The 27,871-nt window shown below is 38.3% G+C and overlaps 2 protein-coding genes across 2 annotated transcripts; one reads left to right on the forward strand and one right to left on the reverse strand.

Moving 5' to 3' along the window:
* Window positions 1-1,935: 1,935 nt before the first annotated feature.
* Window positions 1,936-6,517, forward strand: LOC109241097 (polyadenylate-binding protein RBP47B'). The gene is made up of 8 exons (XM_019407813.1): window positions 1,936-2,139; window positions 2,498-2,981; window positions 3,706-3,779; window positions 3,851-3,981; window positions 4,196-4,292; window positions 4,858-5,013; window positions 5,865-5,965; window positions 6,132-6,517. The coding sequence occupies exons 1-8, from the start codon at window positions 2,014-2,016 to the stop codon at window positions 6,217-6,219; spliced, it is 1,257 nt and encodes a 418-aa protein (XP_019263358.1). The 5' UTR covers window positions 1,936-2,013; the 3' UTR covers window positions 6,220-6,517.
* A 367-nt stretch (window positions 6,518-6,884) lies between these two features.
* On the reverse strand, window positions 6,885-27,389 carry LOC109241096 (GTPase Der). The gene is made up of 12 exons (XM_019407812.1): window positions 26,904-27,389; window positions 25,670-25,737; window positions 24,651-24,734; window positions 24,219-24,512; window positions 23,288-23,427; window positions 22,934-23,021; window positions 22,044-22,223; window positions 19,257-19,418; window positions 18,891-19,084; window positions 8,519-8,669; window positions 8,034-8,199; window positions 6,885-7,493 (listed from the first exon to the last, which is right to left on the reverse strand). The coding sequence occupies exons 1-12, from the start codon at window positions 27,259-27,261 to the stop codon at window positions 7,423-7,425; spliced, it is 1,956 nt and encodes a 651-aa protein (XP_019263357.1). The 5' UTR covers window positions 27,262-27,389; the 3' UTR covers window positions 6,885-7,422.
* Between the last annotated feature and the right edge of the window lie 482 nt (window positions 27,390-27,871).

Genomic DNA, 27,871 nt, shown 5'->3' on the forward strand with positions numbered 1-27,871 from the left:
GAAGGCTCAAGGATGTGAAATGATGCGCTCATCATGGGGAATTTAATACGTGTTGTACTCTTTTTTCCTTACAAGGTTTTGTCCCACTGGGTTTTCCTTGCAAGGTTTTTAACGAGGCAACCAAAAGGCGTATTATTAAACATGTGTACTCTTTTTCCTTTTCTAGAATTTTTTTCCCATTGGGTTTTATTTTAGTTAAGGTTTTAACGAGGCACATTACTTATTGAGTAGACATTCAAGAGGGAGTGTTATGAATAGAATTGTAATTAGAGTGAATGTGTACCTTTTAGAGAGTTTTACTTTGTGGCTAAGTCATTTTTTCCCTATAAATAGAGGGGTCTTACCCCATTGTAAATCATCCAAAATTCAATAAAAATTTCCACTCTCTTTCTCTGCAATATTGTTCTTCTTTTATTGTTTTATAATAATTTTTATTTTTTCTTCACTCTCAGGCCTCAACTGTCTAAAATAGGTTGTAGCTACGCTCTTCGCCGTATCAACTACTAATGGACAAATGCAGTAAAAATTACACGGGACGCCCTATTTGGTCGCCCCCATTTAATCTATACCCATTTTTTTAAAAGTTTTAACTCGTACCCACTTTTTAAACAACTTCAGCCCCCTTTCTCCTCCTCCTTCTCCTCCTTTCTTCTTCTTCTTCTTCTTCTTCTTCTTCTTCTTCTTCTTCTTCTTCTTCTTTCTTCTGTTGCTGTTGGTGCTGCTATGAAATTTCAGTTCATGGGTGATTGCCATAAGTATGTTTATCAGATTATTTAAAAACAAATTATAAATAATTACGTAAGGTAGTAGACAATAATTTGTGAATATTTCCACGTAATTATGTTCTTTTCACGTTTATTGTTTCCAAAATTTATGATTTAGATATTGTTGGCAATCTGATTATTTTATAGTAGTAATACACTATGAAAGAATAAGGTGATTATTTATCTAGTATGTTAGAAAGCTTTTTCAAAAACTTCAGCTTATATAGTGCTGAAGTTTTTACAAATAAACTAAATAACTTCAGCATCTTTTGCTGAAGTTTTTGAAAAAGCTTTATGACAAAACTAATGAATCCAGGACAAAAAAACTTCAGCCTATATAGTGCTGAAGTTTTTACAAATGAACTAAATAACTTCAGCATCTTCTGCTGAAGTTTTTGAAAAAGCTTATCCAGGACAAAAAAACTTCAGCTTATTTAGTGCTGAAGTTTTTACAAATGAACTAAATAACTTTAGCATCTTTTGCTGAAGTTTTTGAAAAAGTTTTATGACAAAACTAATGAATCCAGGACAAAAAAACTTCAGCTATTTTAGTGCTGAAGTTTTTACAAATGAACTAAATAACTTAAACATCTTCTGCTGAAGTTTTTGAAAAAGTTTATGACAAAACTAATGAATCCAGGACAAAAAAAACTTTAGCTATTTTAGTGCTGAAGTTTTTACAAATGCACTAAATAGCTTCAGCATCTCCTGCTGAAGTTTTTGAAAAAGTTTTATGACAAACCTAATGAATCCAGGACAAAAAATCTTCAGCTATTTTAGTGCTGAAGTTTTTTCAAATGAACTAAATAACTTCTGCGTATTACCTTTGCTACTTCAGGCCCGTCTACTAGAATGCTGAAGTTTTGCGTGAATGCCTTTGCTACTTCAGCCCCGTATGCTGAAGTTACGCAAAAAAGTGGGTACGCTTGCAATTTTTTTTTACAAAGCAGGCTCAAGTTAAAAAGTGACCCAAAAAGCGGGTATAGATGCAAATCCCCCGCAAATGCATCATATTGTAAAGTAAAGAATAATTAAGATAAGCATAATTTAGGTATACACTGAATAAGTAGATTACAATTCCATGAATTAATTTTGTCATGACGAGGCAATTCGGTCATTATACGTGCACCAAAATTAATATTTGTGATAGTTATGTAATATTTCGAGCTTCAGTTGCTATCCATGTAATTTTACAAAAACATTTATATGTCAAAATTCTTAAACCCCAGCAAAACACACAGAACCGAAGATGAGTACACAGCAGCCATACCACCAGCCCGCTACTTTAGAAGAAGTACGTACTCTTTGGATTGGCGATTTGCCTTATTGGGCTGATGAATCTTATCTCCATAGCTGGTTTGCTCAAACTGCTGAGGTCTCTCTCTCTCTCTCTCTCCTATTTTTTCTTTTTTTCCCCCATGTATTATGGTTTTTTCTTTGAATTTGTTTATTTGGGTTTCTTGGTTTTAGCTCAAATCGTCGAGATTTTGTTTGAGAAGCTTAAAAAGTCAAGTCTTGGGATTGGTTAATGAATAGTTAATATGGGTTCCTTTGAATTCTTGAATAAGCTTAAATGTTTCTGTGCTGTTGTTTTTTATTATTTATTATGGTTTTTCCTTTGATTTGTTTATTTGGGTAGCTTGATTTTAGCTCAAATTGTATAGATTTTTGTTTGATAAACTTATGCTTATGCAGTTTAATGTGATGTTAATGACCAATTTTGGCCTATGCAGGTGCTCTCAATAAAAGTTATTCGAAACAAAATTACTGGCCAACCTGAGGGTTATGGATTTGTGGAGTTTAATTCACACGCAGTTGCTGAGCGGATTTTGCAGTCGTATAATGGAACTCAAATACCGGGGACAGAGGTAACATTTAGGTTAAATTGGGCATCATTTGGGATTGGAGAGCGTCGTGATGCTGGACCAGAGCATTCTATATTTGTTGGAGATCTAGCACCTGATGTAACGGATTATCTATTGCAAGAGACTTTTCGTACTCACTATCCTTCAGTTAGAGGAGCCAAGGTTGTTACTGATCCCAATACTGGACGCACAAAGGGATATGGATTTGTTAAATTTGCTGATGAAAATGAAAGGAACCGTGCCATGACTGAAATGAATGGGATGTATTGCTCAACTAGGCCGATGCGCATCAGTGCAGCAACACCAAAAAAGACAACCCCTATCCAGCAACAATATGCAGCAGTAGTAAAAGGTAATTCAGAACTGTAGTTTTAGTGGGTAATAAGGTTTTGTTAATTTTAGTGGGTAATAAAGTTGTCGGGGAACCATGAGGTCTCAGGTTCAAATTCTAATGGAGGCAAAAAACACTAGGTGAGTTTTTCCCGTCTGCCCAAGCCTTGGTGGACACAATTACCTAGTACCTATGCTGGTGGGAGGTGGTGGGAGGTAGTAGCAGGTACTCGAGGGAATTAGTCGAGGTGCGTAAGCTGGCCTCGAGACACCACCGTCATTAAAAAAAAACTGTGCTGAATGATTACCGAAATGATTTACAATTTTTATAAAAGTAATTACTAAAGCATTTTTTTTTTGGGGGGGGGGGGGGGGGGTCAGTATCACCAACTGGTGAAGCAAGCTAACCTCGAATCCCAATGACTATGCAATATGAGAATACAGTTCATAACTTAAACCTGTAATGTTCAATGGAATTCTATTAGAGTATCAACCTTGTCTACAAGTTTCAGATTACACAACCCATAAAATACTTGCAGGAACAATTCCCATATCTTTTCATTTTTCTTGCTGATGCACCTTTGATAACTGAAGAGAACAATAATTATCTGAGAAAGAACATTAAATTTCTTGGTGGTCACTCAAGTCATTGCTTGGAAGATTCGTGTAGCTTATAAATGCAGTAATCTTTTGATTTACTTTCTGTTCCTCAGTACACTAAACAGTGAATTTTTATTTTGATGCAGCTGTTTATCCGCCTGCTGTTTATCCTCCTACAGTGCAGACTATTCCTGTAGATAATGACTTGACTAATACAACAGTAAGTTAAGAACTTGGAATGTGTTACCTCATATTTCCACTTCTCTTCTGACAGTCTTTGCTTAACTGCAGGTTTATGTTGGTAATCTGGACCCCAACTTAACTGAGGAGGAACTGAGACAAGTTTTTTTGCAGTTTGGGGAAATTGTTTATGTTAAGATCCCTGCTTCCAAGGGCTGTGGTTTTGTGCAGTTTGCTGCCAGGTATCTGTCTTCATGAATTTTCACTTTTATATCAAACCGTGTGGTGTGGGGCGGGGGTGGGGAATAAGTGTCTACCTAAGTTGATGTGTGATAGTTGCCTATTACAGTTGATTGTAAGACACAAATATGTCAAATCATAGCGATATTGATCTTTACTTATTCCTAGCATTTTTTCTCTGTTTTCAAGTTTTGTCCCTTAATATTCACTATACAGGTCATCTGCTGAAGAAGCAATCCAGAGGATGCAGGGTGCTGTGGTTGGTCAACAAGTTGTTCGTGTTTCATGGGGTAGGAGTCCGACAGCGAAGCAGGTGAAGATTATCCTTGTAGCTTTTTATTGTTAGCCACACACTTTATTCTTTAAGTTCTTAGGAAGGTGTCACGAAGAAGTTATTCATGTCATGAAATTGTTGCAGGAGTCTGACAGTTAAGCAGGTGAAATAATCCTCTAGATTTTTATTTTTAGCCACAAAGTGCAGTCTTTAGGATCTTATGCAAGTGCCATGAAGAGGTTATCCATGTCATAAAATTGTTTAATATTGGTAAGATTCTTTATTAACAAGCCATTTAAAACAAAAGTAAGAAGACTTTGAAGTAATGACCGTCGGGTTAAATGTAGCCAGTGATTGGAACAAATTCGTTATCAGGCTTTGAAAAAGTTGTGCATTCAAGATAAGCGGTCAATATTTACCACAAACATAATAAAATCTTGTGTGCTGTATATGGATCTGTTCATTATAGACATTTATTTTAGGTGTGTACATGCAAGATGCAAACTGTTATTCAGCTTGCTGGTATCAACTATAGATCTGAATTGCTTATATTCCACGAGTTATTAATTGTTTAGCATCTGATCAATATGGTGCTATCTTGCAGGACGCTGGTGTATGGAGTCAGCCTGCTGATCCGAGTCAATGGAACGCTTATTATGGCTATGGACAAGGTTATGATGCCTACGCTTATGGAGCCACCCAGGATCCCTCGCTATATGCATATGGTGCATATGCTGGCTATGCGCAATACCCTCAACAGGCAAGATTTTGGTTATTTTGTCATGTTCAGGCCAATTCCTTACTGTGCAATTACTGCTTTTGATGAGAAACTAAATGATTAAGCTACTTCATGAACGTATCTGCCAACTTATTTTGCATTCTGGAACAACTGATCGCGGTCAGTAAAGTAGTTGCAACTCTCTTGGTCATAACTTTTAAGCATCATATTAAAATTTTCATAGTCTGTTACCCTTCATAGCTGTGTCTGGGAGTACCAGAATATTTCTTCCCTTTTGTCTAGGTTTCCTCATTTTGCTAAACAGACTGCTAGTAATGAGCTGGAAGGAAGCTAGCTCAGTTTAAGAGCTCCTTGTTATACACAGACAGATTTTTCAAGGCTGTTCAGCATAGAACCAGAAAAATATGATTTTATTGAGATATCCATGTCTTACGCCATTTACCTTTAATGCTTTGTCTAGAATATTCTAGGATCTGTTCAGCACAGAATCAGCAAAATTGTGATTTCAAGAAATTCAAAGTTTTGCACCTTTTTCTGATCTCTCATCAGCTCATAACTTCTGCTATGGCCTGGTTGTTGATTTTTTTTTTTTTAAATATTTTTTCTTGGTGAATGTTAAGCGGTGGAAAGTGCCCTCCATGTATTTCTCCTCTGGAACAATTTTCTTACCTGATGATCTATATCTCTCACTACTCACTAGTATGAGCAGCCTGTACATGTGATATCTTATGTTGTTAACTTTCCTTTCCTTTCATAATATCCTGTTTCAGACTGTAAATTGTATCTCCTTTTTAACTGTGTCATATTTAAATGAAGAATGTGTATAGTATATGTTTATCCTTTGACATATGCTGTCAATCCTTCTGGTGTAGGCTGAAGGTGCTCAAGATTTGGCTACGATGACTGGTGCTCCTGCAGTTATTGAACAAAGAGAAGAGCAGCATGATCCTTTGGCTGTGCCAGACGTTGACCGGTAAACATTGCATTTGCAGCTTCTTCTTGTGTACTGTAATCTCTGTAGTCGCTTTGTCAGATTTAAAGCTCCAGTTGCGCGTGCAGAAAAACTTATTTTCTACCCTCCCACCTACTTTTCACACATTCTATGTTTCCACCCTAATGATACTTGTTTCTTGCCACAGGCTAAATAATGCTTACCTTTCTGTCCATGCAAGCTCAATCTTGGGCCGGCCTTTGTGGCAGAGGACATCATCACTTTCACAAGTATAGACTTCACCATTACAGAGAATAGTGTACCTGTTTGGATTGACATTGAGTTCTGTGTGTATCTTTTGGTAACAAAGACTTGGCCAGCCTTTAAACTGCACACCGCAACTTAGTCTAGCATGCTTAATGCTGCTTTCTGCATTTTCCTTTCCAAAATTTTCCATTTTGGCTTCTTTTTATGTTCAGTGTAATTATAGCCTTAGTTCTCTCATAGAATTAGGTATTACTCAGTTATTACTACCGATACATTTTGCATGTTGTTGGACTACCTTCTCTTAGTACTATATTTCTCAAGAACGAAGAGATAAACCATTTATATTTCTCCGTGTCCGTGAGACTAAGTATCATGGAGAAGAGCAAAGTATTGTGGGTCTGAAGTTTCCATATTTCGACTTATGGCTCTGAAGTTGGACTCTATCAAAGCCTAAGTTCAAACCCAAAGGTCTGAATTTGAACTTTGGGTTTTAAAATTTTAAGACTTTCGGGTGTGAAGTTACACTTTGGCAGACCCCAACTAAAGCAGCAGCGGCAGGTTCAGTCTTAAATTTCCCAAAATGTAACTTTAAATAATTTTTCAATATTGGATATGTTTTATATAGGGGCGTTACAGGTGGCTACCTGGTATCGTTTCTACAGAATTACAGCAAGATTATAAAGCCTCCCCATCCTAGGGAAAATTATAAACTTTTCTTCATATGTTCACAAATGGTCTCTTGCTGGAACATCATAATGTGATTACCATATAAATGTTATTTCACATGTAAAATGATTTGACATTATTACAATATGTTGAACAGAGTACCACACATTGAAAACCCAAGATCTGCCATACCGCGAATATATACAACAGAGTTTCTCATATTTCTAGTTTCTTTCTATTCCATCTGTATTGTAGTTGACAAACTAACAGAAGTTTGGTCACATGCAAGTGCTTGAATGCAATTCCTCTTGGCCCTGAACATATGTTATTATCACCAGTGATGGTCAGGTCATAAATCAAGCAACCACCCTACGTGAGTGATACTTCCTTTCTTCAACACTTGCTTTACCCATAAACAGTAGATTGTAATGATCAAACTCAAACGGCAGCTTCAACGGCTCTTCCAGAATGAGCCTCCGAAGTAACAGCTTGATGATCTTGCATAGACGTTTAATTTCTCGAAGACATCAAGAAGATAATTGCATTTGCTCAATAGTACCATAAGTTCATGCTGGAACTGCCAACTTCTTCTCTCTGTCTTTGAAGTTCTCTTGCATCTTTGTTGGACCATCCTTGCCTGAAGGCCAACAGAGTAAAACTGTGTTAGTTGTCCAAGTCATATACAGAATATAGCGCGTTACCATGAAAGCACTAGCCCGATGATTTTCTCTAAACCCCATAAAATTAGAAATTAGAACTGGGTAAATAAAAATGTGGAACCGAATATGTTTGTGTAACGAGACCCAATAATGGAATTAATCAACTTTTCATGAGCCATCTCCAGAGACATATCTTATGGCTATTTATGAAATGATCAGAGGAATATATCCCATTAGGTTCTAAATGAGGTAAATTTAACGTGTAAGGATGTGCCTCAACCAGTGGTTAAGATTGAGGACATGGAACCAGACATCCATTGGCTCAAATACCTCCTACACGACTGTTTGCACACTCATGACACGAGTTGTACATGGGTATTTGATGCATAATTTAAATGAGTGTAAATAGCACACTCATGTTTTGCGATTAAACAATAAAAAGGAAAAGGAAAAAAGAAAAGAAATGCAGATATGTGACGAAAGATGAAAACAAATATTATTTGTTCATGAAAACGAACCATCACTCTTTTCCATTTTTCTCCTGCTGCGCCACAAAAGTCGAATTGGAGTGCCTGCAAACCCTGCACTCGTCCTCAGTTGCTTTTCCATGTAACGACGGTATGTCTCTGAAAAGAGCTTTGCATCGTTAACAAAGAAGACAAATGTCGGTGGTCGAATAGCTGCCTGTAAAATAAAGGCAGGACATGAGTTTACTACGTTTTAGTGAATCTCAACTCAAGCCACTGAAATGTAACTTTACAACACACTTGCATTCCATGCCATGTATGCCAATACAATTTCTGTTAAATCAATTTTCCATTTTAATGATGTCACAGAACGAGGGGTAGCCAGCTTGGAAATAAACCCCTTACAATAGTTAAAGTATCACATTGGACATAATTTTATGTCCTTCCTGCCTCCTAAGTAACAATACAAAGGGATTACTAGTTTTTTTTGTATGGAAAGTAGTAAATGTAAATGCATCTTTCCAAATGAAATTTACCTGAGTGCTATAATAAACGCGTCCTCTCTTCCCACCTCTAGTCCTAGGAGGTGCTTTAAATGCAACAGCTTCCCGCACAACTTGATTCAATATTGCAGTGGTCAATCTTCTTGATCTCTCTTTTTCCACCGCAGCAGCAGCAACAATGATTCTAGAATATAACAATCATATATCAAGATTTTTAACTTTAAACAGAAATAATATTACACAAAAGGTCACCAGTGAGAACAAACAAATGCTTCACTAGAAAAAAAATGCTCTCCATTTACATCCCTCCCTGTCCTATCCAAGCCCCCAAAAGTAAATGAGAAAAACAAATGTGTATTCGGGATCTGTTGAAGATCATTCACAGAAATACCTACCTTTCATGCTCAGCAAACCATGAGCATACGAGCCAAATGATTTTTGTTTTGTAACAAAAGCCAAATGCACCACATAGATATAACAGAAATGTCCTATTATTCTTCCTGTCTGGATTATAAGCAGGTTCTATTTTAACCAGTTTTCCTTATATGTTTCTAACCTGTCGTAATCCAACAAAACAGACTATGCCGCCAAACATATCATGACTCTCCACCTTAACTTTGCATAACAAGTCGCATCTCATCAAGCACAATACCAAGCAGTCCATTTGCACTACGCATGACATCAATCCATTGCATGACGGCCTAACTCGTTCAGGAGCAACCCTGATCAAGTTGCGCCAGTATTTGTGTGCCGAAACCTCCAGGTAACTAGGTGACTCAACTTGGTAACCAACTGTCTCATCAAACCATCTCTTAGTCCGACGGATGTCGCGGAACTGAATCTTGCACCAACATTGGATTCAGAGTATTTAGCAAGCCAAAACCTCTTCCGAAAAATTTAAAAAATTTCTCAAAAAATCATTCTAAATTGTAAAATGCACCACATGAATAATAAAACAGAAATGTCCTATTTCTCCTCCTGTATGGAGTATAGGCAGGTTCCAGCTTGACTGGTTTTACTTCATATGTTTCTATCCTATCTTATTCCAGCAAAAGCGAATCAAATTGCCACACTATGATTAGTAAATGAAATTAAACAGATCTTTTTCAGGATATTGTTAAGTAGTTAGTCATGTATAGTGTCCCACATCGGGAAGTGGATACCTATTATTATGTAATCATTGTATATAAATAGGGCGTTGTACAACAACTTAGATTATTAATAATATTTTCTCCCGTGCTTTCTCACATGGTATCAGAGCAATCGACATACAAGACCGCTAGATTTTTTTTAAAGTGATTTAAGACCGCTGGATCGTTGTCCACGTCCAGCATCAGGCCTAGGTGATTCACGTCCTGCATCAGATTCTGCACCTATTGCGGACTTGTCTCCTCTTAGTCAACCAATTGCACATCGCAAAGGTCTACGATCCACACTTAATCATAATCCTCATTATGTCGGTTTAAGTTATCATCGTCTGTCATCACCTCATTATGCTTTTATATCATCTTTATCCACTGTTAGTGTACAGGTGAGGCACTATCTCATCCAGGATGGCGACAGGCTATGAATGATGAGATGTCTGCTTCACATGCGAGTGGCATTTGGGAGCTTGTTCCTCTTCCTTCAAGTAAGTCTACTGTTGGTTGTCGTTGGGTTTATGCAGTCAAAGTCGGCCCGGATGGCCAGGTTGATTGGCTTAAGGCTCGTCTAGTTGCAAAAGGATACACTTCGATTTTTGGGCTTGATTATAGTGACACTTTCTCTTCCGTGGCTAAAGTAGCATCTGTTCGTCTCTTTTTGACCATGGCTGTTGTACGTCATTGGCCTCTTTATCAGTCAGACATTAAGAATGCTTTTCTCCACGGTGATCTTGAGGAAAAAGTTTATATGGAGCAACCACCTGGTTTTGTTGCTCAGGGGGAGTCTAGCAGTCTTGTATGCCGATTGCGCAAATCACTATATGGTTTGAAACAGTCCCCTCGAGCTTGGTTTGGCAGGTTCAGCACAGTTATTCAGGAGTTCGGCATGACTCGTAGTGAAGCTGATCACTCTGTGTTTGATCGGCATTCTGCTCCTAATCCGTGTATTTATCTGGTGGTTTATGTTGATGATATTGTTATTACTGGCAATGATCAGGATGGTATTACTAATCTGAAGCAGCATCTCTTTCAGCACTCCAGACTTAGGATCTAGGTAGATTGAAGTATTTTCTAGGTATTGAGGTCGCTCAGTCTAGCCCAGGTATTGTTATTTCACAGCGGAAGTATGTCTTAGACATTCTTGAGGAGACTGGAATGATGGGCTGCAGACTTATTGACACTCATATGGATCCGAATGCTAAGCTTCTGCCTGGACAGGGGAAGCCTCTTAGAGATCCTACGAGATATAGAAGGTTGGTTGGCAAATTGAATTACCTCACAGTGACCAGACCTGACATTTCTTTTTCGGTGAGTGTTGTAAGTCAAGTTTATGGATTCTCCCTGTGATAGTCACTGGGATGCAGTTGTTCGCATTCTTCGGCATATAAAGTCAGCTCCAGGCAAATGAATACTATTCGAGGATCGAGGCCACGAGCAGATTGTTGGGTACACAGATGTTGATTGGGCAAGATCACCTTCTGATAGACGTTCTACGTCTGGATATTGTGTTCTAGCAGGATGTAATTTGGTCCCTTGGAAGAGCAAGAAACAGGATGTAGTTTCTCGATCTAGCGTTGAAGCCGAGTATCGGGCCATTGCTATGGCAACGTGTGAGCTAGTTTGGGTCAAGCAGTTGCTCAAAGAGTTGAAGTTTCGAGAAATCAACAAGATGGAACTGGTGTGTGATAATCAAGCTGCTCTTCATATTGCGTCAAATCCGGTGTTCCATGAGAAGACTAAACACATTGAGATCGACTGTCACTTTGTCAGAGAAAAGATACTTTCAGGAGATATTGTTACAAAGTTTGTGAAGTCGAATGATCAGCTAGCAGATATTTTCACTAAGTCTCTTACTGGTTCTCGTATTAGTTACATACGTAACAAGCTCGGTACATATGATTTATATGCACCGGCTTGAGGGGGAGTGTTAAGTAGTTAGTCGTGTATAGTGTCCCACATCGGGAAGTAGATACCTATTATTATGTAATCACTGTATATAAATAGGGCGTTGTACAACACTTTAGATGATTAATAATATTTTCTCCTGTGCTTTCTCACAGATATACCTCAAACAAATTGACAAATGTTCTAAATCGTTATCGAAAATATGAAAAGCGTTTCGGAAGTCAGAGAAGGTGATCACTGATTCTGGTATAAAGATACCTTTCCTGAAAATTCCTCCCATCACAAAAGAACAAAGTAATTAATCAGAAGGATTAGTATCAGTTCAATTTACACGTGCCTTCTAATCATCCTCTCCTACGATGTTACTGGAACATAGAGTTGAAGGAAGGGGTTCATTATGCCAACTGTAGATGGTAAGCATGAGCAAATTCGGTTGGATATCATCAGGTAGAAGTAGGGGTGGCATGTGGGCCGGTCTAAACAGTCCCGATCCCAGGCCGGTCCTTAAATAAACGGGCCTACCGGTCCGGGCTAAACGGTGTTTTGTAGGAACCGGCCGGGGACCGGGCCCACTAACTCACGGTCCCGGGCTAAACGTGTCGGGCTTGCGGGCTAAGTGGGTAAGTGGGCCCAAAGGCTACATATTGATTTTTAAAAAAATTAAATAGAAATTAGAGACAAAAAGATGTTTAAAAATATCTAAGGGATTGCCTTGTATATGAGTAAATAAATAGCGCAAATATTGTTCATATTCATGCTTATATTTATAAATATCGCTCTTTATGGTTGTGCGAGGAAAACCTTTATAAGTAGGATTAAAAAATTTCTAATATAATGCACAAACAAAAGGTCAGAAGGAAAACTATGGGGTTAGCACATAACAGTTACCATTTTTGCCAATTCTTCCAGATTTCTTTTTGGATCATAATATAAAATACCACCGGTAACAGTGTTAATTCCCACTTAGCCCACTTGGACCACTCCCGGGCCGGTCCCGGTCCCGGACCGGCCCACTTGCCACCCTTAGGTAGAAGCTTTATCATAGCTTCACAGTTACAAGTCATTTTCTCATTGTTTTGGGTCTCTAATAGTCTAATTTTTATCGACAATACTCAAGTGGGATTACAAAAGAAGGGGGGCCTAATTTCTTCAACTTCTTATTACCTACAGGAGGTCCCACTATGCATCTTTTTTTTTTTTTTGAAAAAGATAACATAGTTGTATATTGATATGACTTCACTAAAATTGTGAAGTCCCCCATAATTACAAAAAAAGGATGCCCTAGCAAAAATTAGGCACTCCTAGTCCTCCTTCTTCTTCTTATAAGGACTCTAAAACATCTAAAATAGATTCATGATCCTCCAAAAGTTGACCTTTACACCAAAAATAAAAAAGAGCTAGACATTTCATCTTAATCTTCTGAATGCTGCTAGACTTATCTTCAAAGCATCTTTGATTCCTTTCTTCCCAAACTGTCCACCATATGCATGCTGGGACAATTCTCCATCTCTCTCTTTCTCTACAAGGTGTGCCCATTTTACTCCAGCTTGCCAGAATATCAAGGACTCTTCCAGGCATTGCCCATTGAATTCCCCTCAGACTGATGAAGATTCTCCATATCTGAGAGGTGAACTTGCAGTGCAAAAAGAGATGGTGAATTGTCTCTGCCTCCTCTTCACATAGATAACATTTGGAGCACAATTGAAAACCTCTTCTAGTTAGATTGTCATGAATTAGAACTGCTTCTCTTGCCAGTAGCCATGTGAAGCATGCCACCTTATGTGGTATTTTTACTTTCCAAATCATCTTCCATGGCCAACATTCCACCTGATTATTGGACTGATTGAACTCCTTGTAAGCATCTTTAACTGAGAACTTTCCTTGAATATTGCCTTGCCATTTGATCATGTCTTGATCTTGGTTTGAGCTGATGCCACTGAACTGTTGCAGAGAACTGTAGAATTCCACAACTCTGTCAATCTCCCAATCATTTAACAGTCTTCTAAATGTGAGATTCCAGCCTTGGTTTGACCACACCTCTTCTATAGTAGCATTCTGTTGTTGACACAAATTGAAAATATTCGGGAATAGTCCCTTCAGAGATCCTTGGCCTAGCCAATTGTCCTCCCATAGTGAAATCTTTCTACCATTACCAACTTTGAACTTTGCCTTGTTGATTAGTTTTGGCCATAAGTTCCTAATTGATCTCCACAGACTGACTCCATATGGTCTTCTTACTGTCTTGGTTGTCCAGCTTCCTTCCTTTCCATATTTTTCCCTAATCACTTCTGTCCACAGGGATTGCTCATCTGCTGCAAATTTCCACAACCACTTCAACATCAGACTTTGATTCTGTACTTTCAGATTTTTGATCCCCAACCCCCCTGATCTTTTGCTTGTAATTAGATCACCCCACTTAACCAGGTGAAACTTCTTTTTGTCACAGTTACCTTCCCATAGAAAGTTTCTTCTAAGGGCATCAATTCTGTTCACTACAATAGCTGGCATTGGAAATAAAGACATCATGTATGTAGGCATGGCATCCAAAACAGAATTGATCAAAATCAGCCTCCCTCCCATTGACAAATACTGATTCTTCCAGTTAGACAATTTCTTTTCACATCTTTCCAACACATTATTCCATATTCCTTTTGATTTGCTCTTGGCTCCCAAAGGCATCCCCAAGTATAGTAGGCAGAACCCCTACCTTCCCCCCCAAAACATTTGCCAGACTCTGTATTTCCATTACATCATTAACTGGATAAATAAGGCTTTTTTGCCAGTTGATGTGCAATCCAAAAGTGGCTTCAAACAGGATGAATATCACTCTTAGGACTTTCATTTGCTCTCTATCTGCTTCACAGAATATCAAGGTATCATCTGCATATTGTAAGTGAGAAATCCTTCCATTGCTGTCAGTTCTATTGGTCATTTTAAATCCCCTTATCCAGCTATTTGTCTGTGCTTTCTTCAGCATTTCATTCAGTCCCTCCATGGCCAAGATAAATAGAAAAGGGGAAAGAGGGTCCCCTTGTCTTAGCCCCCTCTGAGAAGGAAAAAATCCAGCTGGAGCTCCATTAATAAGGATTGAGAAACTTACAGTAGAAATGCAGTATGATATCCATCTAATCCACCTCCCTCCAAATCCCATCTTCCTTAGAATTTGTAGCAGGTACCTCCAGTTCAAATGATCATAAGCCTTCTCTATATCCAACTTACATAGAATCCAAGGCTCTTTGCTTGAGATCCTTGTATCTATGCATTCATTAGCCACTAGGACAGCATCCATGATCTGTCTTCCCCTAATGAAAGCCATTTGTTGATGATCCACCAGCTTGTTGACCACCTTCTTGAGTCTTTCAGTCAGTAGCTTGGAGATAATTTTGTATATGCTACTGATCAAACTTATTGGTCTGAAATCTTTTAGCTCTTTTGCCCCTGCCTTCTTAGGAATCAATGCTACATAGGTAGCATTCATACTCTTCTCAAATATTTCCTGCTCATAGAAGTTCTGGACTGCTGCTACAACATCCTTTTTTACCACTTCCCAGCATTTGTTAAAAAAAGCCATTGAAAAACCATCTGGTCCTGGTGCTTTATCCCCTGCACATGCCTTAACACTGTCCCATATTTCCTGTTCTCCAAATGGGCTTTGTAGCATTAGGTTGTCCTCCTCTGTAATCATTTGATGGATGCTATTGGGCCCTGTTGGTCTCCATTCTTCTTCCTCTGTGTACAGCTTCTTATAGTATCTGATAACCTCCCTTTTGATGTCTTCTGGAGCCTGTAAAGACTCCCGTTCTACCACCAGTTGATCTATATTATTGTATCTTCTATGAGCATTAGCTGTTCTGTGAAAGAACTTGGTGTTCTTGTCTCCCTCTTTTAGCCATAAAGCCCTGGACCTCTGCCTCCATGCTACTTCTTCATTACTAGCAATCTCCTCAAACTCCAGTGATAATGAGTTCTTTGAGAGGATTTCTTCTTCAGTCAGGCTCCTTTGATCATGAATTCCTTCCATCTCTGCAAGTTGACTGAGAACACTTGCCTTCTGTAAAGCAAGGTTGCCTTGCAAGGTTCTGCTCCATTCTTTGAGCTTGGTCTTCAAAGCTTGGAGTTTAGAGACCAGTATAAAGTCTGGTCTCCCTTCATAAAAAAAGGAATTCCACCATTCTTCAATTCTTTCTTTAAATCCCTCAGCCTGTAACCACCAGTTTTCAAACTTAAAGTATGATTTGACTGGGTCCCATCTTCCACATTTGAGCATCAATGGAAAGTGATCTGATTTCTCCCTTTGCAACCTCTGCTGTTTGATGCTTCTGAACTCTTCATTCCAATCAGTAGAAATTAAGAATCTATCCAGTCTAGCTGCAATAACATGTCTATCCCTCTCTTCCAAGTGTACTCCCCCCTGCTAGCTGCATATCTACCAACTCCATATCTTCAATGAAATTTGAGAAATCCATCATTCCTCTTGAAATTCTGGAACAATTCTTTTTTTCCGAAGGATATCTCACAGTGTTAAAATCCCCACAAACCACCCATGGACCATAAAAGAGGCCCCTTACCCCTGCCAACTCCCACCACACTTCTTCCCTAACCCTTCTATCATTGGGAGCATATACTGCTGATAGATGCCATATATAGTCCTGATTCTTGCCTAGAAATTTACAAGTAATAGAATGAGCACCCACCCCACATACTTCCCCCTCCCAAGCTCTACCATCCCACATTATTAAAATTCCCCCTCTAGTTCCACTGGCCTCCAATTGAGTATATTTCACCCACCTGTGATCCCAAAGTTCTCTAACAATCCCCCTGATATCCCCTTGAATTTTAGATTCTTGAAGACAAACTATATCTGCTTTCCATTCTAGAAGTAGGCTTTTGATAACTTTCCTTTTCCTTGCCCTATTCAGCCCCCTCACATTCCATAACAATATGTTTACTAACATTAACTCTGATTGATAATGACTCCCCCCTACTTCTTGTCCCATTACTCTTAAAATTGCTTCCTAACTCTAGTCCTTTTAATTCTTTGATCCCCTTCTTCTTTGGTGTCTGATTCCCTGATGATGCTTCTTTGCCTGTATTTACTTGTCTTCTGCTGTCAATTTTCATGAACAATTCCAAAGCTTCTCTTTCACAGCCATTAAAGTCTACCCCAAATTCTTTACTAAGCTTTATAATGTTCTGGTGCACCCAAATGGATGCTTCAAACTCTAGGTCTTCTTCAGGTTCTAAAGATCGTTGGTTTAGAGGCACTGCCACTTCTATTGCCCATGCATCTCCTCTATGTGTTTCTGCTTCTTGTATCTGCATGTTGCTATTCTTGCTTGTTTCTACTGCTGTTCCTTCATTCTCTGCTTCTGTTACTGTTTCATTAACCTCGAGCAGCACCATCTGTTTTGTTCCTTCCTTCTCGTCTTCCATTCCCTTTGCTTGCTCTCCTTCTTCTATTGCTTCATTGTTGCTTTTGTCTCTTAAATTCTCCGCCAGAACTAGTATGTTATTCTCCTTCAAAGGCTCGAACTGGATGGCTTTTAATTCTTCATGGAAGGGATCATATCTGGGCCTAACTGTGGCTTTATTAAAGGCCTTTTCTTTAGAAATTTTTTGGGCCAAAAAATCTGGGCCCATTCTCTTTACTGTATCAGTCTGTTTGGCCTTGTTATAAGGTTTTAAAAACTCATGTGACATGTCACGTGAGGTACTAGGTTTAGACCAAGTATCCTCATATCCTGTCATTATTGTATTACCTCGAGCCCCTCCCACTGTGCTTTTGTTACACTCTATTACCCGTTGATGTTTTACCCACTGGTTCAAACTGTTATCTTCTCCATTCTCACAGTGATGGACCTCGCCGGCAATTCACACCAGATCTGCATTTCAAAGACCATACCTTCAGATTCCACCTTCACGGTTTTAGGAGTTGAAGAACCATCTCCTTGGACCTTTAATCTTGCCCATTTCAGATGGTTTTTTAATTCCGTTTCCTCCTCTGTTTCAATCCAACCACCACATACATCTCCAATTTCTTTGAACACTGTTTGAGACCACAGATGGAGAGGAAGCCCCACTATCCTTATCCATGTGTGCTTTATTTTTGTCAGGGCCGGGCTTGTTCCCACCATTGGAGACCACCATTGAAGCTTCACTTTAAGCTTCTTCCAGAACCATTCTATTTTCAGAACTTGGTCGGCTGTAGCTTTCGATGAGAATTCAAAGAGGAATCTGTGCTTGTCCATCTCATAAATGTTGATTTCCTTTGTTTGCTTCCAAGAGTATGAAGCCCATTTTCGAACCTCCGATAAAGTCACTATTTCTGGGCTATCTTCCGGGAAGAACCCTACCAAGCACCTACCCAGCAGCTCATTGTGTTTATAGTTCCCAGATATATGAATGATGCCTCCATCTTCATTAACTTTTGCATCATTCAATTCTCTACCTACCCATTTATGGTTCCTGACAATGTTGGAATATTGAAGTCCTTCTTCAACCTCCTTATAAGCTTTAAAGACATTTCTCCTCTCCCCTCCTTTAATAAACCTTTCTATCTTCAATGCAATTTCAAGCCACCCTGCATTGAATGCTGCCTCTGGTACAATAATGACCGATCTTCCCCTACCTATTACCCCAATGATGGAAATACAACGACCATAACTATTGAAATTCCTTGTACAGTATGTCTCTGATGTTCTATCTCTGGTTTTCCACCTTTTCACATAATTACCTTTCACCTTTGATGCTTCTTTCATGTTATCACACAGCCACAACATCGATTTTCTGCTGAATGTAGTCCTTCTGATTAGGTTCCTTCCACGCTCCGTCCATTCAAACCATTCTTCAGAATTTGTTGTACATCTCTCTATCTCGTATGATTTGAAACCCACCTTGCAAAGTATATAATGTTTTCCTTCATATTATAACTAGTTTGGAAATATCTTTGTACCTTAAGGAAGAAAGGGGATTTTCCAGCAAGAAAGACGCCGGAAAGGTTACTCTACAATCCTAGAAAGTAGGAGAGAGAGTGTCCTAGGGGACTGTGCCTGGGAGCATTTTTTTAAACAAAAGGTCCTCCACCATCTTTCTTAATACACCTTCAGTTATCCCTTACTGTTTTCGAGCATTAAGCTCAGAAATACAAAGTTAGTTGTATAACAGCCGCGAGAATAACATGATACGCTGTTCTTTTATCCCTTTGGTCGAGTAAGCAAATGCAACTACACATCTGATACTCAATATAAACGCCAAGTCAATTGCAACTGATTCGTCTGAACTCTGAACTAAGGCAATAAATTTTGTAAAATGAGAGCTGAAAGTATAAACTAAGAAGATGGATGGAATAAGGAACATACTTTTCAACACTGTGCCCAGCTATTGCTGTTGAATACACAATAGGTGCCCAACTCAAAGAACGAACCTTCCGTCTAACATCTTCCTCATAAAACACAGTAGTTTCTTGGTTCTTGTTAGGGATCGTGTCCCACTTGTTCACAACAATGAGGCAACCCTTCCCTTCTTTCTCTATCCTTTCTGCAATTTTGCAATCCTAAAAAATTGCAAGGAAACAAATATAAGTTAACATCTCAATATTTATGCAGCCATGTTATGAGCACAGAGGGAACTAGTCTTTTTCCTATTACTAAGGAATGCTGTGCACTCATTGCTGTGCAATATGCCATATCTAACAATAATAGTTTCTCGAAGTCAGCTTAATGTACCTGTTCAGTGATGCAAGCCATAGCCTCAATAACAAGAGCCACAACATCTGACCGACGAATCGCGCGAAATGCTTGATTTACAGATAAAGCCTCTGGTATGCTACCTGATGAAGCCACTGCAGCCTTTCTTCTTATTCCAGCAGTATCAATAAGCCGAAACTTCTGCAGAAAAGGATCATTAAAATGTAAGTTTTCCTCAGCCAACTTCAGGTGATAAATGAGGAAACTCCAATTTTAACCCAAGCAATTTTATAAATCTTACATCCAGGATGGGAAGGAATGTTGACTCTGTTATGCATCCAAATTGCTTTTATGAACAATGTCCCTTTTATTTCTTTTTTTTTGTTAGATAAGGTAAATAAATTTCTTTCATTTATATTTCTTGTGTAAAGAGAATATACAGTCTTGTCCAAATATTCAGCTAGACTTTTGGTAGGCTTAACAATTGCTTGACCTCATTATGTACGTAGTTAAAGTTGACCCGGTCGTGTTATATCAATAAACACATCTACTCTGTCATACATTAACGGTTCAACTAGAGCAAGTAGAGGTCGAAGTGCAGTCGTCTAATAACAAATGAATACTGCATAATGAGAAGTACATACGATCAACAAGTTGTTGTATATAGTTGCAATAGATTGTATCACAAACAAAAATGAGAAGGTCAGCATCTCAGAATGTGATCAGGTAGTATCTGCCTTGATTGGAAATCAACCTAGTCTTAAGATCCTTTTTCTCCCTTGCAAAAGATTCATATTCAGAAAATTCTTTCGTTGATTTACTATCTGAGAAATAGGATGCATTTCCCACTTACTTCATCAAAATAAAAAAGAAAACAGATGCATTTATCATCACAAATGCAACTCATTCCGCAAAGAATCACTTTATAAGCATGATGCAGGCATAATTCTTTGTTCTGTTAAATGACAATTATGTAAGAAAGAACTCATGCTCCCTTACACAGAAAAGTACCCTGATCAATAAAGAGTCGTCCTACTAAAAACGAAATCCAAGAAGGAAAAGAACAAGTGCAATCCAGTTACTATTTGCCTGAGTAATATAAAGAGGTATATACAGCCTAATATGATCCAGCAATTTCTGTTCCCAAATGCAGCAAAATAAAAATAAAAAGCAGCAAAATAACTACACCTCAAGTATATTTAGTGGGGTCAGCTGTATGAAACTTTTATACCCATTCTGCTCTGTTTGAGCCAATTTCATTCCCAAATTTGTCTTTAAAGACCTCAAAAACCTCTGTCAAGTAGTTGGTAACCTGGATATCTATCTTTTAAAAGCCTCTACGAAAAGAAGGTAGATCTAAATGCAAGCGCCCATGTAAGTTTAGAAAGATTCCCCTTTTTTTTTTTCAAAAGGGAGATGAAACTATATGGAGAAATGAAGTGATATGGAACTAGCATCACCATTCCACTTAAAAAGAATTGAAGAATGAAAAACACTACTCCCTCCGTTTCATATTAAATGAGGTACTTTCCTTTTTAGTCTGTTCCAAAATAAATGACACATTTCTAAATTTAGAAATAATTCAACTTTAAACTCCTCATTTTATCCATTTTACCCTTAATGAGAAGCTTTTATAACCACACAAAAGTCATGGCCCCACAAAGCTTTACCCCTTAAGCTTTTAAGACCACAAATTTCAAAAGTCTTTCTTTTTTTCCTTAAACTCCGTGCCGATTCAAACTACCTCATTTAATTTGAAACGGAGGGAGTATCTTTTTTCTAAGAAATCCATCTGGGGCCAACCTTTAGAACTAACAGCAGCCTTTGAAACTCGGGGATAATGGACGCATCTCTACCCTTCTCTACTTAAATACCAGACTTAATTCGCTTGGCGCAAGGCTCGAACCCGTGACGTAAATCACAAGTCCCTCAACATTTGCCACTTGAACTAAGCCCTGTGGCGGAAAGAAAAACACTATATAAACAGATAAATAAGTTAAAGCAACTCCAAGAACAGGCTCGAGCTTCTGAAAACACTTCAGGTACCCTCAGATAAATTACCTGCCCAATCCAATAAGTTCTATACAATTCTATAGGGTGAGAACCACACAAGTTATTCCATCATGAGACCATGTACAATTAACAAACTTGACGCATTTTGTGACAAGATTTGAGAAGGCTATTCCCAAAATACTGTATAGCCAACTTTCACTAATTTGTCAGATATACTCTCTCTCTCTCTCTCTCTCAATGTTTTTTGCTGAAAGACTATTGATTAGAGATATAAATATTAATTAATTGCCTGCAGACACTAGACATATATGAACATATGGAATGCTCATAACTTATTTACTAACAACAACAACATACCCAGTAATATCTCACGCCGTGGGGTCTGGGGAAGGTAGTGTGTACGCAAACCTTACCCCTATCTTGTGAGGATAGAGAGGCTGTTTCCAATAGACCTCATAACTTATTTACTAACTAAAAATAAAAACCTCATAACCTACTAACTAGTAACCCTGAGGTCAAAGTTCAAAACTGAAACTGGAAGAAAAGCCTTCAAACTTTAGGATCAATAGCCAGTACCACGCATAGAAAGGGTGGATGGAATTCAGTTAAACCCCTTAAAATTATTCACCATTCCTTAACCACGCAAGGAGTAGCACAATATTTTGAGACTAGTTTTGCGAACTTTCTGCACACCAGATAGATTCACATGAAATTGAGCATTCCAAAAAGTTGTGGTTTATGTTTGACTTTCAAAATTATATCTTTTCAGGTTAATAAAGGAAAGGCCAGACACGGACTCAGACACGGACTCACCTGGCCATCTGCTCCAATGAATTCTGTATCAATAGCATCACGAGTAGTTCCACTAACCGGACTAACAATTGTTCTGTCCTCTCCAACTAAAGCATTCAAAATACTACTTTTACCAACATTTGGACGACCAACAATGGCGATTGCAGGAACGTAATTTTCTTCTTCAAGATATTCTGGCTCCTACAAAATATTTCAAAAAGTAAAATATTTCCCTTTTCTTTTTGATTGGTAAAACAATTGTATTAAATGAAAAGGGTTTGAGATAAAGGAGGAATACAAAAATTACCGGGAAAAGGAAAATAAAACAACGGAAAAAGCTATAGTAAAATCCAGAAATTTCCTATGCATTAAGTTACTAAGAGGAAGTCCAAGACATGTGTTCCCCTTTACCTTCCTAGAAAATTTTATTTTCTTGTGAAAAAATTAACTCTCTACTGAAGCCTTCATCTGGAGGAGCTGAAGAGAAGAAGATTTCTTTGGCTGCCATGAGGTTTCCATCTTCTGTAGCAGTAACTCATGCCCCCTTCTAACATTGCTCTTTCATCTCAACCCCCCGGATTGATCCCACATAAACTTTAGATTTCTTTTCATAACTTCCTTTTCATAGTTTGATATATAGATGAAGAAATTTAACTTGCTTCATACGTCCGATAGATTTAACCTATGCATAGTTGTTTTCAGATTCTGTACATGTAGCTTTGATTTGGCACCAACTTTTGTGTTGTTGCTTTTATGGTTTACTTAGATTGGCGAATATGTGACTTAACCTATTTCTGTGCATAATTTTCTGGAAATAAGGCACAGAAAAGCTCCTCAGAGGCCTTAGCCACTAAGACAGTATACTAATCTAAGCAAAAAGACACCTAATTTCAGCGCAGACGAAAGAGTACCTCAACTTTCTTTATCCCTGAGCAAACAAGATCTAGAAGCTCTCCAGTTCCAGTTCCCGATAAAGCAGATATTGGAAGGGGATCAAACCTAATAAATTAAACAAAGGAACATGTTTTATAAGATTAAAGAAAAGGAATATTTAAACAGCAGTCATGATGTTACAACATTTATATAAAAAGAATGAATCAAGTTCATTGATGCATATCATATTGAATTTCTCAAAGAGTAGGGAAAAGAATTCTAGTTTTTGAAAATCTCAAGTACAGAATGCAACAGACTTCCCAATAAACAAAAGAAATAAATAGAACTTATGGTACAAAAATAATGATATATCGCCAGAATAATCAGCTCACCCCAAAGACCAAAACTCTGATGCTTGTGAGATTCCTTTGCGTGGAGACTCACACTTATTTACAGCAAGAATAATACATTTGTCTGAGTAGTGCTTGCGTAGCCAGTCTGCTATTTCCACATCAGCAGCATTTAGACCTGCCTGTTTAAAATTTGTTATTCTGTCTTACCATATTAAGCTATACACTTTAACCACTAATAAGGATAAGGTAATGTCTCGCAATCAGAATTTGACAAAAGAAGATGACAATAAATAAAGTTACGACATCCATATATTAAGCACGTCGGTTCTGCTAACTGCATGATACACGAGAAGCTTAAGACCGTGTGGGGGAAGGTTGTGGCGAAGCCACATGTATTCAAGGGGTGTCAACCAACACCCCTTCTTCCAAAAATTACACTATGCAGCTAGGTAACATATTGACACCCCTTGGCTTCTTCATGAGTTTACTTCTTTATATTTTGATCCACCTTAGTGAAAATCCTGGCTCCACCTTTGGGGGAAGGGGTAGAGAGAGTGAGGGTGGGTGGGTGGGTCGAGAAAAAAGGGGAACAAAGCTCTAATCACGGGTCAAGGAAAATGTTTTCTTCTGGGCCTCAGGAAAATCATTTTTCCTTAATTTCAGGGAAATATATTTTCCCAGCCAAACGAAAAGTAGGAAAACAACAACAACAACAACAACAACAACAACCCAGTAAAATCCTAGAAGTGGGGTCTGGGGAGAGTAGTGTGTACGCAGACCTTACCTCTACCCCGAGGGCGTAGAGAGGTTGTTTCCGACAAACAAACGAAAAGTAGGAAAACATTTTCTGAAAATATATCCTTCATACCAAACACACCCTCTATCTTTTTGGAAATCTCATTTACCTAAAAATTAAAGTTCATCACCCCTTATTAATTAATTTTTCAAGTAATTCTACTAAAGGATATACCTGGCCATCAACAAGGAATATAATGACAGATGACTCTTCAACAGCCACAGTAGCTTGTTTCTCAATCATTGAAGGCATTCTAGCAACAGCAGCCTCCCTGGTAGCAAGTGGAATGCCCTCCATTCCAATTGTTGTTGAGATAGCAAGTTCCTCCATTAAATCAGCCTGTGATTTCGAAATGGTAAGCACACCTCCTGTATCCACCACCACAAATTCATGGTTTCCCCAAAATGATCTACCATACAAGCGATCCCTTGTTACCCCAGGTTCATCTACCACTATGGCCTTCTTCCCCTGATGAAGATAAACCAAGTGTCATGAAGAGAAAGCCAGAGCAAGAAGAAATCATATAAGAAAACTGGATCATTTATAAAGATTGTCAAGGTTCTATTTCCTGGCAATCAAATATCAAGACAAGTTTAGAGAAAATACCCCAACAAGACGATTAAATAGTGCCGATTTACCAACATTCGGTCTTCCAACAATCGCCACCTTAGGAAGAAGATGATCAGGAATCTGCAAATAAACTTTTCCTGGTCATGTCAACCCTATAAACTTAGATCTTCATATAGATCACAGTAAATTGGTAGAATACACATAGAGGACATAGAGGGTAGATCTTCAGAAAGCACTCAGAATGTTAGTACACCAACAACAAACACAGTGTAATACCACAAGTGGGTCTGGGCAGGGCAGGGTAAGGGTAGTGTGTATGCAGCCTTAACCTTACTTGTGAAGGTTGAAAGGCTGCTTCTGATAGACCCTCGGCTCAGGGAGGCATAGTCGCATCACTTGTTGAAAAGAAAACGAAGCACTCAGAAAGTTAGTAGCTGAACTGCATTTGTACATATTTTAGCCGTTTGCTTGATGGAAATCTATGTCGCGCGAGTCTTCCAAAAATGCCGCCGTGTGTGTATCGGATCCTCCAAAAGTAATGCTTTTTGGAGGATCCGGCATTGGTGCGGCGGCATTTTGGAGGATCCAAGCAACATATTGGAAATTGCATTCCAACCTATACTTCTTTTTCTGGCTAGACGAGTCAATTCGGCAGCTCAACACAGGAGTCTCTTAGATTCAAAACACATAGCTATTCATGATTCCAAGATACTAGTTGAATAATCACAAAATAGAAAGAGTTGAGTCAAGTAAAGAAAGATGTAGTAACTTGTGCTTATCATAATGCGAAAAATGAGGACAAGCAATTACTTAAAAACGAGTTATGGTTGCAGGGTCACTTCAGGCTCTTTCTTCAGTTTCATGATTAATAATCAATTTACAGTTTACACATAGCAGGCTTATATAATAACAAACAAAGGGAAGAATCCTTGAGACAAGAATATCATATCGTGATTTATGAACAAATTTCTACTACAGCTCAATTTTATTTTATCGGTAAGACTCTCTAAGTATGGGAGTATAAGTTCCAACATAGCAGCAGATGAGATACTAACATTTTTTGAGGTATTATTGCGTCTCTTCTCCTTGAATTGTGCTTCTTTTGGACTAGATCTCTCCTCTTCTGTAATCAACAAAGGAAGAAAATCTTGAGCGTTAAAGGGCTAAAAAGATATAGGCTGCAACAACTGAACAGTTTAGCAAGATCTTATACATTATATTGCATTTTGGTCTCATCTTCCCTGCAATTCAATGATTAACAGCCAAATCAATTTCCAAAGCTTCAGCAGTTAAAGAGCTGTAACAGGATTATCCACAGAACTCCATCCATTGCAGTATCGTTGAACCTCTGTGCTAGAGTTACATGTCGACAATTTGCTAGTATTTGGGAGGAAACCCTTCAGTTGAAATAACATATACAGGATGGGAAGAGGGAAATGCAAAGGCCCTATGTTTGTGCAGATAGAGGAAAAGGGAAGATAGCATCCAAGGGTGTGGCCTAGTGGTCAATGAAGTGGGCTGAGAACTCAGGTTCAAATCCCTGTGGAGACAAAAACACTAGGTGATTTCTTCCTATCTATCCATGCCTTGGTAGATAAAGTTACCTGGTACCGGTTGCTGGTGGAGGTAGCAGGTATACCGTGGAATTAGTCGAGGTGCGTGAGAGTTGGCCCGGACACCACAGTTAGAAAAAAAAAAAAACAAGGATAAGGGAAGATAGTATTTTGGAATTCCCTGTTTAAAAAGGTTAACATTTCAGCATCAAGGAGAAAAATAAATCTTTACTCAGAACAGTTCAACTTTCAATTAAGATTCCTTCACTCTACTGCTGTCCCCTTTTGCCGCTTTATATTCAACTAGAAAGTGTTGTCTAATTTTGAAGCTCAAAGGACAGCCCAAGACTCCGTTTGGTTAACGTTCTGTACAAAGACCAACAACAACAACAACAATAACAATAACAAACTCAGTGTAATCACACGAGTGCGTCTAGGACTCTGGGGAGGGTAGTGTGTACAAAGACCAATGATAGTAAAAATAATGATAACAACAATCTCTCTCACATTTGTAAGTTGTATCAGATTAAACTCAATATACCAAACAATAACTGAAGAAAATCTCAGTTAGAGTATGAGTCATGTTTTCGAATTATTCTATTTTGAAGAGGCTGCATTGCAAGTTTTGGACTTCTACACAGACAGAGAGAGACACACATTTCAGGATAGAGTAACTCTCTCTCTCTATATATATATATATAACTCGTAAAGTGAAAGTATGAAAATAGAGATAAACCTATAGTCAATTGTCGAGACAAAGAATCCGAAAATTCTCGAACGACAAGTTCAGCTTCACGTTCCAGTGCGTCAACATCAATGCTATCATCATCTTCAACATACTCTTCTTCTAATTCAGAATCTTCAATTTCCACCAACTCCGCTTCTTCATCTTCATTTTGTCTGCTACTACTACTGGAGAATGGTACGGCCGGTGGAAGGCAAAAGCTCCGGCTAAGAGTGTAGCGGCGTTGGCGGAGGTGGCAACGGCGGGAGAGAGAGAGAGGTGGAGGATATGGAATAGAGGAAGAAGTGAGTGAAATTGGGGAGAGGAGAGAGAGAGTTCGTGATAGAGATATTGCTGCACTCACCTCCATTGATGCTGAGAGAGTGAAAGAGCAAAGCAAAGAGAGGTTTATCCTTTGTTTTCCGGAAGGGCTTATCAGCCCGTAGCTTTATAAATCGAAAATCGCATTGAATTCATAGTCGTATTAAAAGATTGTGATTTGTGATAACGCAATAATGCGATTGTACCAAGGAATACGATTATAAGCCGCACTGAGAAATGCGATAAAGTCTTTCGAAAAGAAGGCGTACTTTTTAATTGCGATTTCTAAGTCGTGTTTTGCAATTGCGATTATAATTCGCATTTAGAATTGCAATTTATATGTTGCATTTAGCAATTGATAAGTCGATCCAGAAACACCAATTTATTTAGCAATTTCGATGTATAAGTCGGTTCAAAAATTGCGATTTACAAGTTGTATTTAGCAATTGCTATTTATAAGTCTAACAATTGTTATTTATGCAATTGCGAGTTATAAGTTGCAGTTACTGTTTGACCAAAAAGTACAAATATTCGGTTAAACTATTAAATTTTATGTAGTGAAGGGTTAACCTTAGTTAATGATAATATCTCTAGATATAAATCTTGAAAACATCGATAATGTCAGACAGAGTTAGTGGGAGATAGAAAATATTGCACAT

Source organism: Nicotiana attenuata, unplaced genomic scaffold, assembly GCF_001879085.1.
Source record: "Nicotiana attenuata strain UT unplaced genomic scaffold, NIATTr2, whole genome shotgun sequence".
Taxonomy (NCBI): Eukaryota; Viridiplantae; Streptophyta; class Magnoliopsida; order Solanales; family Solanaceae; genus Nicotiana; species Nicotiana attenuata.

Coding starts and splice junctions, on each gene's coding strand:
- LOC109241097 (XM_019407813.1), top strand. CDS start 2,014: ATGAGTACACAGCAGCCATACCACCAGCCCGCTACTTTAGAAGAAGTA. Junction 3,780..3,850: donor ATGACTTGACTAATACAACA/GTAAGTTAAGAA, acceptor GCTTAACTGCAG/GTTTATGTTGGTAATCTGGA. Junction 4,293..4,857: donor GGAGTCCGACAGCGAAGCAG/GTGAAGATTATC, acceptor GCTATCTTGCAG/GACGCTGGTGTATGGAGTCA.
- LOC109241096 (XM_019407812.1), bottom strand. CDS start 27,261: ATGGAGGTGAGTGCAGCAATATCTCTATCACGAACTCTCTCTCTCCTC. Junction 25,738..26,903: donor GTCTCGACAATTGACTATAG/GTTTATCTCTAT, acceptor TGTTGATTACAG/AAGAGGAGAGATCTAGTCCA. Junction 23,022..23,287: donor TCAGAGTTTTGGTCTTTGGG/GTGAGCTGATTA, acceptor TTAATTTATTAG/GTTTGATCCCCTTCCAATAT.